Consider the following 15,693-nt stretch of genomic DNA (forward strand, 5'->3'; position numbering starts at 1 on the left):
AAGCCCTGGTCACAATTAACCAGTAACATCTGTGCTTCTCTTACCCCTTTCTAGAGCTGTCAGTGGCGCAGAGGTGCTGTGCTGGCCCAGGTACACAGGGAGATTTACCCAAGAATGCCTGGGAGGTAGCCCACAGATGGTGCTAAGCACTGTCTGGGCTCAGCATCTTCTTTGGCCCAGAGGTGACCCCTGAAATTGGAATGTGGGGTTACATCAGTGAGGCTGAGCAAAGGAACCAGGAAGTAGGAAATCAGCAGGAGAGTGTGGTGAAAGTGGAAATGGTGAGGGGGTGCAGCTGAGAAGGGAGAAGGTAAGAGAGAGTGGTGCTTTCTGCCATGTGGAGACAGGATTCAGGGAGAGGAAGGAGAAGTTCCTGTAATCTCCTGCCTAGGTGGTGGCTCTGCCTTCACTTCTGACTTGCCTAGGTGTGAGGTGACTGTCAATGCTTCAGTGCTATGAGAGTTGCTCATGGTTTCTGGTGTTGAGATTTGAGAAGGGATAAAACCACGTTAATAGCTATGCTGTAGGTAAAGCTCACAGTATATGGCATAATACATAACCTATATACAGTAACATGCTTTCTTGTATACTTTCTAACCTTTATATTGTACATTTCTTTAGAATTTGAGACACATGGTAGGAGACAGGAATGTATTTACCATTTCTCTTTCTGTCCCTTGTAATGTGCTCACTTCAGGTGTTGGTCTATTAGCAGCAGGTTTGTAAGTCACAGCCTGAATTCCACTTACGATTTTATTTATAGTTTGGTAGTGTCCAGAGATACCTAATGGGAGTAGGGATCTTCTGGAAGAATAGATTCAAATAGAGGCCATCGTCCCTGCCTTGACGAGTTTTCAGGTACAGTCTGTATCAGACTAATTACAGGCTGCAATTGAAAAATTATACATGAAACTCCTAAATATTTTAATATAGAATTAAGTAGGTTTATGAAAAGGATTATGTGAAGCAGCTGCATGTTGCAGTCTGGAGATGCCTACCAGCCCTGTATTTGTAGAATCGTTGTTGGAGGAGAATACATAGTGCTATGTTACTGAAGGATGAATTGAATATTCTGTTTTCTCCATTTGCATGTTTGGTGTGGGATTGACACATTTTGTAGATCTATGGATGACACAATTAAAAGTAAAACATATTTATTCCATGAGGGACTAAAAATCTCCACTGTGCAGCCATGAGTGCACAGTGATTACTGAGCACTGTTCTTGCTTTTAATATGTTTTAATGAGCAAATGAATTGAATTCAGAAACATCCAGGTTGTATTCCCCTTTTGATCAGCACCACTAACTGGCTCATATAAATAGAGGCCTAACAGAAAGCTCACTACAAGTGTGAAAGGGAATTTGGAGGATGTTGCTCAGAACCGTAACAGGTTTTTTTACTTTCCCTGATCTTTATTGTAGTTTCCTACTGTTCTCTAAGCTTTCTAATGCTGCTGTTCTCTTTGTGCAGGTGACTGTTCTGGTTTTGTCTGTTACATTCTCCTTGCTGTTTCTGGGAGAAAAAAAATCTTTTGAAAAGAGACTGGAGGGTTTGAAAGAGGAAGTCAAAGCCAGATTATTTTTAGCTACCACTCCTCTTGCAGAAAACACAGCTGCTGTTGAGATGAGGAAGCGACTGATGGGCATTACTGGATACCATGTCAACATTGCAGTTCTGAGATTTGCAGAGCTATGCAGGAATCTAGTTTATAACATGCCCACAGCTAGGAGAGTCCGTCTTCCTTGAAAGCCCTCCCTGGGCTTTGGGCTGTGATTAAGCTGCCAGGTGTCTGACTACTCAGCTGGGTGTGGGAGTGGTGATGGTCTCAGTGCTGCAGGTCTCCTTGCTTTCACACTGAACCAGCAATTTATGGAGTGGCCTCCTTCTCCTAGGGGCATCTTTAAGGACCAAAGCAGCAGTCAGCTCCCCTGCCCTCCTGCCAGTCAGCACAAGAATGGAGAGATGTGCTGTAGCCAAGGTCCTCCTATTCCCTGTCCAACCTCTTACCCTTTTCATAATACAGCACATCTATCAGAATCTTTCACAGCACTTTCAAAAATGGTTTGAAAGCATTACAGCATGCCTTTTTTGGTGTAATGGTTGTGAAATATATATTGGTATTGTTCGTCAGCTCTGATGTTTGCTCTTCTCTCAAGCTGTAGATACACAATGCATAGCATGTTCTCTTTGCATCCAAATGTAGTGCCAAGTACCACACATAAAGCACATACAAGCCAACTATCAGCCAATTATGCAGGCTGTGGCTGTGCCTGTCCACAAAGGTCGCTTTCTTAACCCAGTGAAAATTGTTCTGTCCTTGGTGATATCTCCCATCGCTGTGTGTTATTGTTCCCTTTAAAACAGTTTGCTCTAATGGGCTGCTCTCTATCAATTTGTAGAAAATTCTTTGCTCTTATAATTATAGGACAAGACTCGGCAGCTGTAGCAAAGGGAGTAGCCATCCATACATCATTCCTGGCTAGAAATGGCCCAGACAAAATGTCACGTTAAGCCCTTGCTGACCATGATTACTTGCTAAATGAAGTCTTCTATCTTTTCTAGGCTTTTTTCAACATGTTCAAATTCTACTAAGTCTTCTACCTCTTCCTCATTTTAAAAGTCAGCGTTTAATTGGTCTGTTATCTTCAACACTCCTCTTTCCACTGTCACACTTTAGTTACAATCACAGTTATTTGAAAAGCAGAGGCTCTTACTTTCTCTGAGTCTGGGGGAAGCTACAAATTTATTTCTCTCTCTTTTTTTTTTTTTTTTTTTTTTTTTAAATGGCAATATTGTCTAAAATGTAAAGGCTGAGGCTGAGCAGAACCAAAAAAAAATTATCTCACTTTGTCTCTAGTTTTTTACTTCCCAGTCAGAACAGCAGTTCCCTCCCTTCTAGGAATGGGTTTTAGCCCAGAAGACATGTGGGAAATTAATTGACTGTAAATATGCATGTGAACAGTGTAACTGTCAGTGGCTCAGTAGGTAGCAGGATGAATGGAGTGATAGAGGGAAGGGTCTGCTCTACTCTCACCTTCACCTCAGGGACAATTTACGCAGGCAATGGATTGGCTTCTGCTTCATCTAACAGAATGAGAAGACTTGGTGCTTGGGGATGTCAGCCAGGAGAGCCCATCCACGTCCCGTTCCATCACACCAAAGGCCTCCATACACCTGGGCCTCTGCGTTGCTCAGTTTTGACAGCAGCTTCCCATGGGAGAGGTGCAGAGGGCAGTGGCTGTCATTAGCCCCCTGGCAGCCTGCGAGGGCAGTCTCCATTGGAATAATGGGCAGACTGATTTAATAAGTAGCTTTCATTCCTGGTGGGAAAGGCTGTGTTCTTTTTAATATGATAATGCAACACGGTCATTAAATTCTTTTTTGCTTAGCCCCTGTAATTAGGGAATTGTTTGATTTAGTGATGTTCCTTTGGATCCCAGATGTGTATTCAACTCCCAAAATAACATTAGCTGGTAGACACTGTAGATTTGGGGAATGCAGCTGTAACCTCAGACACCTGGAGAGCCCAGGAGGAGCACCATGAAGACTGTAAGTAGCCTTTGGTCTCCATACGACAGTTTCATTGCTGCAGTAAGCTGCTGGTGAGTACTGGAGACCACTGTTGTATTTATATGCTGCACTCGTGAGCAACTTTGTTAAAGGAACAGCCAGCAGTTATAACTGCTGTATCATCAGCTGATCTGCTGATAAGGCAACAACAAATGTTTTGGCACTGGGAGGCTTGCACTCATCTCAAGATGTTATTTTCCCCTTTTCAGATGATTGCTATAATCCAGCTGCACCTCTATGAACACTCGGCAGTACTTGCTATGTTGAGGATGCCCCTGACTTTGTAGCTGCTAGATTGTATCAAAAAAAAGGAGGGAAGGCTCACCATTTGCACCCATCTCTGATTCAAGAGTAACATTGCTTTGTCGTGGGCTGGTGGATTGCATCAGGAGGAAGGAAGTGAAGAGTGAGGAACTTGTAGCAGAGTTTGTTTCCCAGCTGGGGACCAAACCATAGGGAGAAGTGTGGAAGCGGGTGTGTACCTTTGGTGTAGCAACACTGTTTCGCAAGGATACTCCTACTCCCTCCTCCCTTCTCTATAAATACCAAATGCTAGTTTGCCTGCCTTTCTCTACCTGGAAATATGTGTAATCTAGAAGACTTGGAAACATTGCAGGAGTACAAGGACATTAAAACTTGAGCTCTCGTCTTTTCCATTCAGATGTAGATTTTAATGAGTACTGAGGGGGGCTTCTGCCCCCTCTGGTTTCTGCTGTTACGTTTCCCTCTGCACCAAAGGTTTCTCTACCCCCTTATTTTTCTAGTTTTGAGACCCTCCGACGTTGTTTGGTTTGGGTCTTTGTTTTCAGCTCTGAAGTGAAAGTTTTGAAGTGAAAACTCAAGTTTTCAGCTTCCTTCAGATAGGAAAGATACTTGTCCTCACTGGTTTTTTGTTTTGTTTTGTTATTTTAATTTATTTTATTTTCTGTTGTCTCCTTTCTTTGATTTGTCTCATATTTTTTTTACTATCACTGTATTTCTCCCTCCTCTTCCCTCTCCCGTCATCTTCTCTGCTTATTTTGTAGTCTCTCTTGCCTCTGTTACCTTATGTTCCCATTCCAGGCTGGGTCCCCTGTTGCACCTCCATCCATCAGGACCTGGGCTACAGATGTCTGTCCACACAGGCAAGCGTTTACTTGCAGGGATACGTGACCTGCTATGGTCAGCCAACAGGACTGAATGATTACCTTTGCTTCTTCCCCCCAGGTTGGTGAAGTACTCCTCCATCTCTCTCTGGCAGGCAGCAGTAGGGTATGTGCCCCTTTCCTTGTTCTCTCCACTGCTTGTTTTTTTGTGAGCCTGGCAGAGGTGAACTGCTGTCCTGGTGTGTAATTTGGGATGGATCGTGAAAGCAACATGGTAGGCTTTGAAGCTGAAACTTTGCAATTCGGTAATAAAACTATGTAATAACTAACTCCAGCTCGTGTTGTTTCTTATTTGATTGTCATAGATCAGTCATACACCAGCTGATATAGTAAATGCCCCTTATATATTTTTTATGTATAGTTATGGGACCAGGTGTGTGTGCATGCACCCAGGTATGTGTGTGTGTGTCGTTTCTTTCTCAGCCTGCTATGAATAGTAAGGTTCAATCTCAGAATCAGAAAACAGTTTATATCCTAATTATAGCTGAGATATGAGTTGACATTTTTGATCTTATAACTGGAGAACATTTGATGGGTTTTCTTTCTAGATACAGCTTTGCACTTTCCAGGAAGAAGATGGTTGGCTGTTGTATGTACACAAATAGGGGGATTCTAAGTTAAAAAATATTTATATTGAGATTTCTAGCCAGAAAGGGGTTTTTGGTCACTTTAAGTCAGCTCAGTTCAACTTAGAAGCAGAATCCTGTACTCCTGATAAAAGCAACATTAAAAAAAAAAAAAAAGACAACTTTAAAAAGAAAAATACAAAAGAAAAATACTAGCTGTAATAGTTAAAAACTAAGAGGTTTAAATATGTGTTCGAAAGCAGGTAGCCTGAATATATATAGATTAATACAGCCAGTGAAGACAGATCACTTGTACTGACCCTGATGGTGACATTTCATCTCATTTTTAGATATTGGCTAATGAGTTTAGCTAGTGTATTTTATCTATGTGGCTTTGGTTGCATGTGGAGCATGATCAGCAGCTGAGGAGGACTGTGGTTAACTGTCCTGGGCAGCTATCAGAATTGAACAGAAACAGGATGTGAAAGAATTGGATGCTAAAATGATGATAAGATTTTTGTGCACTTGAAATACGCTGTTTCTTGGTAGAAGGCTTCAGGCCTTCTAAACTACTGGAATATAGCCCAGAACCAGCAAAATTTGTGTTACCAGCAAGAAGATGTATTTTAAATGGGAATTTTTCGATCTGCTAGCTGCTGCTCATTTTCATCGTGATTTCATCAGCAAAGCATCACAGCTGCCTCTGAATAAAACACAGTAAGCAACTTGAATAGCTCCTCAGGGCAGGAACTGAAAAAAAAAAAATCTCAATTAAAATAATGCAAGTTCATTGTGGAGACTGAATCTAATGAAGCCAATGACCTGGGTTTCAGGCCCAAGTAAGTCTGGCTAAGTCCCGTTTTCAAGAATGAGTTATGCCATTGTTATCTGAATCTAACTGCCATATAGAAAATCCGGGCTTCTTCCGATTGCCAAAGTACTTTCTTTAGAATCGATCTGCCCACGTAAGTGACTCAGGTTTGCAGCACTGGATGGAGCTATGCTGAGATGCCTTTAAAGACTTGCTGAATGTCTGCATGTCTGTGGAGGCTTATAGAAATCACATTGCATGACTGTACATGTGTGCTTGTTGCCACAGGAGAGTCTAAATAAAAAACTTCTTGCTGCTTTGTGTCCTATTCTGCCATGAAGGTTAGTCCACTACTACCTTACAAGCCCACAAATGAAGTGCAAATACTAACAAAGGAGGAAACCTTCTGCCTAACGCAATAAATTTCTCATAAGGTAGAAAGGAAGTGGGTTGTGAAGATCTGCCTTGTTTAGAAAGAGGTAAATGCTGAAATGTTCAGTAAGATCCTTTTTCATCTATTTTTCCATTTATTGGTAGTGAACTGTCATTTGGAACAAGGCTGGTCACTTTTTTGAGGTAAAATTGGCTGAACTAAAACATTTATTTACAATGTTTGAATTTATGTATAAGTAGTAAATTGTTTCTTATTTGATAAATAGTCAAATACTAGTTTGGTTTTTGATGTTGCTCTTTATTTGCCCTTAAAAGATACCTTAATAAATTACAAGCACCTAAAAATAGCAGAAATAGTAAGACATAAGCCCACAGGTACAGTACAACACAGTCTAACAAGAAAGAATGTCCCCAGCAAAAGCTAAAAGTGTTGTAAATAAAACTTTCAGAATTGTCTAGTGACCAGAGAACAGCTTATCTGGGACAGCTTCACTCTGTGCTGTCATTTCTCCTGTTGTTTTTCAGAAGATATCTCAGGCTTGTGAACAGTGTCTTCTCTTCACGTCTGTTATGTCCTGCTCATCAAGGCAAGTTCCTATCTTGCAAAGCACCTCAAGATGTCACATGGTGCAGGACATGTTTCTCATTTTCAGTGCCTATGAACTTAAAGATCTTACCCAGAGGAATGCTGCAGGTCTGCCAATTGAGAAGGCACAAAGGCAACTGAATTGCAGTTTTCCGAAGTACCTTTGGGCACTTTCCACTGGATTTGCACTTTGTCACATGGAGTCTATGAAAATGACACTCGGAGAAATGAGAGCAATGGCTAGAAGCTGTCAGAGTTGATCAGGATTTCTGCTGCAAATCACAGAATCATAGAATCACAGGATGGTTTGTGTTGGAAGGGACATTAAAGATCATCTAATGCCAACCCCCCTGCCATGGGCAGGGACACCTTCCACTAGACCAGGTTGCTCAAAGCCTGGCCTTAAACACTCCCATGGAGGGGGCATCGGTTTGTGAGATGAGAGCTGTTGGCTCTATAGTTTTATCTCTATGTTCAAAGCTGTCACCCAGGGTAACTAAAAGATATGCATTGTCTGTCTTGTCTAGCTTTCTCCCTACCCTTCCCAAAAGTAATAGGATTACTTAGGTTGACTTCTGCCTTCTCAGAAGTCATGATGAGATTATTAGACTAAAGAAAACTATTTAATTATACGTACAGAGATAGCCCAAAACTTCAAACACCTCAGTGATTAATATAAGAGTATTTGTATAGTAACTCTATAGTCTGATGAGTAGTAGGAGCAGTCATGCAGTCAGAATACATGCAGAGAAATTAGTCAACAGCTGTAACTATTCAGACTGCAGAGGAGATAGAGACTTTTAAAATTTTTTTTTCATTTCCTTCACAAGGAAATCAGTGTCTGACTGATTCCCTATTCAGTTACTGGGTCAGAACATCAGCTCTGTAGAGCAGTGTGGCATCAAGGGGTCATGACATATTACATCAATGAAACATCTGGTCTCATGCCTGTATATTAATTTTACTGAAGGAACGTCAGTAAATAGAATATACAGAGTTGCTGATTTTACATGTCAAAAGCATTGTACAGACACCATCAAATTAATTGTTTCATTAAAAGGTCTGGGAATAGCTGGTTTAAAAATTAATTGACTATAATGTTTCCAGCTGGGATTTTCAAAAGAGCGTAGGGGATTTCAATCTGCAAATCACACTGAGATTCAGGGACAGACTTTGATTTCTGAATTCCTAAGGGTCCTTCAGAAATCCCAACCTCAGGAGTTCATAGAGGGAAAAGTAGTCGGCAATGGAAGAGGCCAATGAGGAGTGTACGTTGATAGGAAAGCCATACTGTTAAGTTTATCAGGAAGATGTGAGTGTAGCCAAGAGATTTAGTTTCCCTGAGCAGCTGCCAGTCCAAAGTGACTTTGCCTGTCATCTTTTAGCACATGGCCCTGTGCTTCTAAGAACTTCTTCCTGCCAAGTGTGCAAGCGCAGGAGCCATAGGGAGTTTCCACTGGAACCAGAACCTGAGCGAGATGAGCACAAACACAAAGGTCATTTCTGAGACAAGCATGTGCCAGCATCATCACGGCAGAAACTGCAGCTATTCATCTCCTCACAAAATCATGCCCACGCCCTTTCCTTCTCTTATGAACATCAGTGTTAGATGTTGCTGTTATCTCGGGTGAAAGTGGATCTGTAATGTCCACCTGAAAGAGGGCAAGGGTAAGATAGGATGGCAGCAGAATCACAATTTAAGGAGGGAGACTAGAGCATAGACTATAGACCATTGATGCAAAATGGAATAACCCAGTTTCTCTCTGCTGCATGAGGATAACAGACTTTCAGTGAGACCTGGCTATCAACTAGAGCAGCTGTGGAGGGAGGAGCAAATATATCTCATCCCCTCCATCTCTCACTCTCTGCCTGATCCCAGGCTTATACATCGTCCACTGTTGGATCAATCTGCTTTGGCTCCTAATGGCTATGGAAACATCCTTTCACTGCTCCCTTAAAGTGCTGGTCTTCATAGAATCACAGAATGGTTTGGGTTGGAAGGGACCTTAAAGATCACCCCGTTCCAACCCGCCTGCCATGGGCAGGGACACTTTTCCCTAGATCAGGTTGCTCAAAGCCCTGTCCCACCTGGCCTTGTCTTCTGTCACCTGGAGTTAGCCTATGGCCCAGCTAACCTACTTGTAACCCTACTGCACCAAGGTGGCATTATAACTAAAAGTCAAATTCAGTGGAGAAAACAGAAATGATTTTTCAGAGGTAGTCTCTGTTACATATCCCTTTGATCTCTAAAGCATTCCACTGTGCTCCTTTAGCTTTTATCAGTAACACGAGAAGACAATTATCCTTCTGTAATCAGTGTAAATCTCTTTCAGAGGTAAGGTGGAGCTTTCACTGGGGCTGGGGGAGAGTTTCCTCCTTTTAACTCTGTTCTATGCAGAATTGCTGCTATGCTTTAAGGCTGACTGTTTCTAAAGAGTCCAGGCCAAGTTGCGTTTGGAGCATTTACTTACTTCTTTGTCATTGGTCAAGCCTAGATTCTTCATGTCTACGACATTATAAAAAGTGTTGTTCAACACAGTTTCTATGACCTGTACCTGAAACCATGAAAACGAATGAGACAATGAGTAGGGCGCCTTTTCAGCCAACAGCTTGGCAGTCTTTCACTCACTGCAAAGAAAAGCAACGAAATCCCCCACCCCCATATGTCCAGTTGATCAAATACAATCTATTGAACATGTAGACAATGTTGTATCACCCCTCCCACCTTTACTCATGCCCTGCAAAGCACTGAGTGATGTTCTCACCCATTGTGTTCACAGCTGAGGGGCAGCATATGAACTTCTCAGCGTGTTCATATTTTTTCAGACCATCTAGCTGTGCCACCAGTTTCCAGTCTTACTTGGGACTGCCAGAGGAAGCAATAGGCTCATTTTGGTCTTCTCAGTGGTCCAATTAACATTCACTATTGTTTAAGTAAAACATCAGCAGGAGGAAGGAAGATACCTGTGACACTTTGGAAAGGACGAGCATCTGGATACTGTTGACAGTTTTCTGGTAAGAGGGTGAATATTCCCCACAGTCAGGTGGCCCAGAAAAGGCTTCAAGGATACATTCACGGATTTTGTTCCTAGAGGTAACACAGATTCTTACAAAACCTTGTATCAGTTGTCTCTGTCTAGATCCATAATGTTTCACTGTAGAGTTGGTGTTTTTTTCATATTTTCTCTGTCTTTTCTGACAAATACATAGCACATGGGATTTTATGGAAGAGGAATTTCTTTGCCCTGTCACCTCCAAATTCCACCCCCCCCCCCGCTCTATAATTCACAAATAGGTGTTTTGCTAAAAGTACGTAACAAATTAATTGTTAGTTTGTTCTCCTAAAGTGTTCTGTGCTGAACACTGAACAGTCCATTTAAATGCTGCGTGCTGATGCACCACCAGAGAGAGGAGTACCCCCCAAGCAGTACTCCCTCTCACCCCTCCTAACAAGTGCTTAGCGCCACTGCTGAGATCTGTGAGAGCAGCTGGTGCACAGCAACTGTAGAACTTGCCCTTACACCTGTTGTATTGTGTAGAGGGACTTTGAGATCATAGATTAGGTAATAAATATTGATTTGATGTATACCATATGCAGTCAAAATCAAAATCCTTGCATTCGCCATATGACCATTTGCAGAACAGCTCTCCACATAAAATCCTGTCATTTCTTTCAGGAAGAGTAGTGTGTTCATTCTTATAGAAGCCTTCAAATCCAGACTGTGTGGTCTTCATAAGTTTCAGATCTTTAATTCCAGCAAAAACAACCAGAGGACCTGTGATCCAAAAATACGAGACAATATGAGCTCATTTTCATGCAGAGAGAAAGAAACCTCTGGGTGCATACTTGCAGTGATAGCTTTGGAGCCATGAAGTGGTCTCTCCAGGACTCACTCATGTGCTTCTGTTGCAAGCCTAACTACTTTTAAAAATTATATTCTGTGCACTGATGTTAGCAGAAAGGTAAGGAACAAGACAAGAAACTACTGAACTCAGAGCTCAATCTAAAAAACAGAGAAGCCTATCAAGTGATCTGCATTCAAGGAGAGCTGAGGACACCCTTTATCTCACCTCCTTGGAGCTGGGACATGCATTGGGTTGGCTCTCACTGATATCAGTTCAGAGACTAATTGCTCTAAAGGGAAATGAGTAGGCTACTACTGCTGCAGTGTACAGGAGAGGTGTGGTGAGCCATTTCTAACAACACAGACATGTAGAAACGCTCTGTACAAAGACTTGGAGCCTCAGTCAGAAATTCACTTTACATACCCATCCTGTTGGGAGTTTTGCATCTGTAAGAACTAGAGGGCAGGGAGCCAATGCAAATCCCTGCAGTTCGGCTAATTAGCAGGAACTGGCACTGATACAGATGCCACCCACAGGTTCAAACTGACAGCAGTTTTGCTCTTAGGCACTATTTATAAAATGTGCTGTTGTAGGTCACTGCTGTATGGGTCGATTATAATCTTCTAAAGACCAGTTGTATCCTGAACTTTGTCTTCTGACAAACGTTTAGGATGCCAGCTAAACAATTTCAAGCAGTCAGTCATCTAGAGCACACCAAACTGATAACTGAAAATTTCACTGACCAGAGCTGCCAAAAATGCAGCTTTTCTTCTCAGAAAAGCTTTTCTTCTCAGAAAAGAGAAACTTTATGGCATGCAGGCTTATTCAGAACCTGTACAGACACAGTGGCTGAAGCCCAAGCTGCTGTTTCTATGCTGCTCTTGCTGCTCACAGTAGGTAGTTCAAAAGTAATCCTTGAATATGTCTGGCACAGAGTAATTCTGCCTTGGACTGGGAAAACTAACAGACTTTGTCTTTAAACTGTGTCTTTGCAGGAATTTATACTGGAAATAATTTCATTATGATGGATAGTTCTAAATCACATAATTATTTAGAGGTTTTTTTAAACTGCTCTGTCACTGGAAATTATCAAAACTGGATTTAACCTTTTTCTTCTCTTGTTTACATTCATCATCATTTTTGAATGAGTCCAAGGAGGCATATCTATAATTTTGGCTACATTCCCCTGTTATTTACTAAAGCTTTAAAAAAAATCTAAAGAAGAGACTGTCCTTGGACAGGATATTCTAGGGTTTGTTCAGATCTTGATGAATTAATTGCTTGGGTATAAGACTGTAATACACAGGTATTAATGTAGTGCAGATACTGTCAGTGAACCTGGAGATATATTTATCTCATATTCAAATACATAGCCTTGTTTGAAAGAGCTCCGTGCAGTGAATGATTTACCGAAAGGCTGGCTGAGTGGCTGGCTGTGCAGCAATCGACCCCGAACTTGCACTGAAGAATATAATGCCTAGGCAAAGATTTTGAGGTGAGCAGCTGTGCTGTGCTTTCAGTATGTTTTGTGCTTGTGCTGTCTTCAGCTGTCAAATGTTGACACTGTTAAGTTATTTATGATGTTTTCAGTTTCCATAAAACTCTGAGCCTTTTATCAGCCAATACAACGGCAAAAAATAATTCTATTAAAATTTAATTATGAGAAAAGTGTTAAAAGATAAGATTAACTGAGAAATAAATTTCCGTGTCTGGCTGATAGGTGCATAGGAGGATGCTAAAGATAGAGAAGGTTCTCTTATAAGAAAAATAAAAGGGATTTGAAAATCTTGTCTTTGGTTATTGTTCATCTAGGCAGGGAATCCTAAAGAAACAGCTAAAAAGCTACATGAAGGGAAGATTAAGAAGGAAAGGCAATTTCTTCAGTAAGCTTTAAAGACTTTTTGTTTGTGTAGAACCTGAAATTGCAGAATCTCATGCTGAATTTAATTCAATCTGTACATTAAGAGCAGCAGCTTTTCAAGAAAACTGCTTTTTTTTTTTTTAATTCAGGTTTCTTTCTTTACATTTTCCAGAAACCAAAGTCAATACTACTGAAGCTGCTAAAAGTACATAGTAGTTAACATTACTAGGAACATTAAAAAAGATTAGGTCAAGAGGCACCAGAGACTTGTACAGGCTCTCTCTTTTCTTTCAGTAGGAAGACAGGGCCAATGCTCAAATGCAGCTTTCAGAACTTTTGTCCTGTCTGCAAGTAAAACTTGTCTTGCCACAAGTCCTAATCCTGACACATTAGAGAAACAGGGAGAGAGGAGAGGATGGGAAATAGTTCTAAGTTACATTAGGGCAGTAATAGATAGATACTGAACTAATGTCTAAAACTGCTAAACCCACTGTGTTAAATGATGTAGTGGTCTCAGCTCAGTTCTCAGTAGTCTGAGAGATGGATTAAATGAAACACCAACACAGTGAGATTGAATTTACACTCTTCTTGTGAGTCATAGCAAGAAGAGATAATTTTTATTCTCCCTTTGGAATGACAGTTGAGCTTGAAAGCCTATGTTTTTTAAGTTCACAAAACTCTTACTGAAGCCAAATGGTGTTTTGTTTATGCATGACATGCAAAAATAGTAAGAACACTCTGAAACATTTTCATGTGAAAAATTGTTTGCACATAGGCCTGAGGGCTCATGATGTTCAAGCCAGCTTGGCTTGCAGCAACAAAATTGCATCTTTCTGAGAAATAAAACCAAGGCATGTTGACATGGTTTTGAAAATAACCGCAAACTAGGCAATTGGCCTACAGCAGTGTGGTTTCATGATACATTCTCTATAGGGTAATGATAATAGTGACTGCAGAATATAGTATCATGTGAAAAAGTGAGCAGACTGTTCTCAGAAGGCTATTAAATCCTGTGACAATGTATAGCAGTTTTGATGGATGTGCTGTTGTATGTTTAGGATATACATACAAATGAGAGCTACAGTAGCTCTTCAGCCGTGTCTCAGAGATCAAGGGCTGCAAAATTAGACTTATAAAAGTATTATTTGTTTCAGACCTCTGGAGTGGTTTGGCTGTGCTGTAAGCCCTGTAACACCTTTAGCTATGTCTAAAGCCATCTTCATCTCTCATCAGCAGAAATCTTTACAGAGAAGTAGGGAAAGTTGCAAATTCTTTTCTCACCATTTCGGCACTGTTCAGCTTCACAAAAGCGGATCCCATCAGGAACACATATGAATGAGTGGATGTGGGGAATGCCATTCTGCAATTTAGAGCAGACATGTAAGTAAAGGTGCAATAAATACTATCTTAACTTTAAAACAGGAACTAAGAGAGTGGCAATGGCTCCAGCATAAACAAACTGAATGCATTAGTATTTTAGATACCTCATGTAGACGTTGCCATGGTACTTCTTGAACATAGGTTTTGACGTATGCCACTTGGCAAAATGTTGTCATGAAGTGTTTGCAGATATCTATAGCAAATTGTTCTAAAGTTGGGATCTAAGACAACAAACAGTATTATTAGAAAGAAGCAGTTACCTCATGTACAAAAATAAATTGTTCTGATTGTTGTAAATATTTGGGAAGGATCAATGTTAGAAATTCAGATTTCTGTCATTTCTGATTTTCCGCACTGTGCCTAGTCATTTGATCAGCTTGCAGCATACACTGCAAATAGCTACAGTCACGTCAAAAATCCCCCATTCTATGGTATAGTGAGCTGCAGTCCTTGAACTGAGAGAAACTGCTACAGAAGCCTTACACTTTGAGGATATAATGCTGAAATAATCATAGTGATATTCTGATTGAGCTTTACAGACTAAAGATGGGATTTCATTACTGAGACAATTTATGCTTCAGATTGTCATTATGATAGATACAATTGAGGGATTTAAGAGCACAGTTAACAATTAAAAGGAGTCTCGCAGACTTTGAGACCTGTTTAAAAATGCTATATAGGAATAATGCATTATTATGTGCTATTAAATTTTTTAAAAGGTGGATCTTATATGACAAATCAACAACAAAAAAGGCTTTGGAAAACTAAGGAGTCCACAGAATAAGCACTGGAAGAGAAAAAATTCTCTCCCAAATCACTGAAGGTGACTAGTGCTGATCTGACATGCCAGTAGGAGAGAGATTATTTTGATGCATTTTGAAAACAAAAATATAACAAACACTTCCAAATGAAGTCACAAGAAACAGCAAGACTAGTTAAAATATACCCCATTTTTTTTGGCCAACACTAGGACAATATTCTTTATGGTGTCTGTAGGTATCACAAGAGAGTTGTTTCCATCCAGGTATTCCTGAGCAGAAGTCAGCCGGAGATGCGTGCACACTTCCACTTCTTTAACAAAGTGCTTCTTCCCTTCTCTATGAAGGCGAAGGAATTTAATTGTGTTCTTCCCATATTCACAGTTGAGGACTTCTACATCCTTGATCTGGAGAGAAAATACATGGCAGTTGTAAAGGAACGCAGTGGAAGCCTGAGTGTGCTCAGTCAATGAAACATAGACAATGTTTATGGCCTTTATTTCAGTGGTTACCTGCGATAATGAAAATATTTTCATTATACATTGCAAAGCCCTGGCGGGAAGAAAAAAACACTTTAGGAAGCTATTACATTAGTAGCAGGTGTGATAGAATTTTAAAATTTTATGGGGGGCCGATCATATAACACAAGTAACAGTGAACTAGTCTCTCTAGTTCATCATCTTCGGATTAGCCCTGACTATAGACCTTCACTGAATCTTCCCTCCATCACCTCTTTCTGAACCCAGAGTGTCGCAGTGCATTCAGTCACTGCAGGT

General features: G+C 40.8%; 1 protein-coding gene across 1 annotated transcript; it reads right to left on the reverse strand.

Annotated features, from left to right (window-relative positions):
• Window positions 1–8,403: 8,403 nt before the first annotated feature.
• Window positions 8,404–15,453, reverse strand: LOC141960919 (uricase-like). The gene is made up of 7 exons (XM_074907211.1): window positions 15,106–15,453; window positions 14,264–14,380; window positions 14,061–14,139; window positions 10,662–10,848; window positions 10,037–10,160; window positions 9,544–9,627; window positions 8,404–8,541 (listed from the first exon to the last, which is right to left on the reverse strand). The coding sequence occupies exons 1-7, from the start codon at window positions 15,451–15,453 to the stop codon at window positions 8,404–8,406; spliced, it is 1,077 nt and encodes a 358-aa protein (XP_074763312.1).
• Between the last annotated feature and the right edge of the window lie 240 nt (window positions 15,454–15,693).

Source organism: Athene noctua, chromosome 5 (genome assembly GCF_965140245.1).
Source record: "Athene noctua chromosome 5, bAthNoc1.hap1.1, whole genome shotgun sequence".
Lineage (NCBI taxonomy): Eukaryota > Metazoa > Chordata > Aves > Strigiformes > Strigidae > Athene > Athene noctua.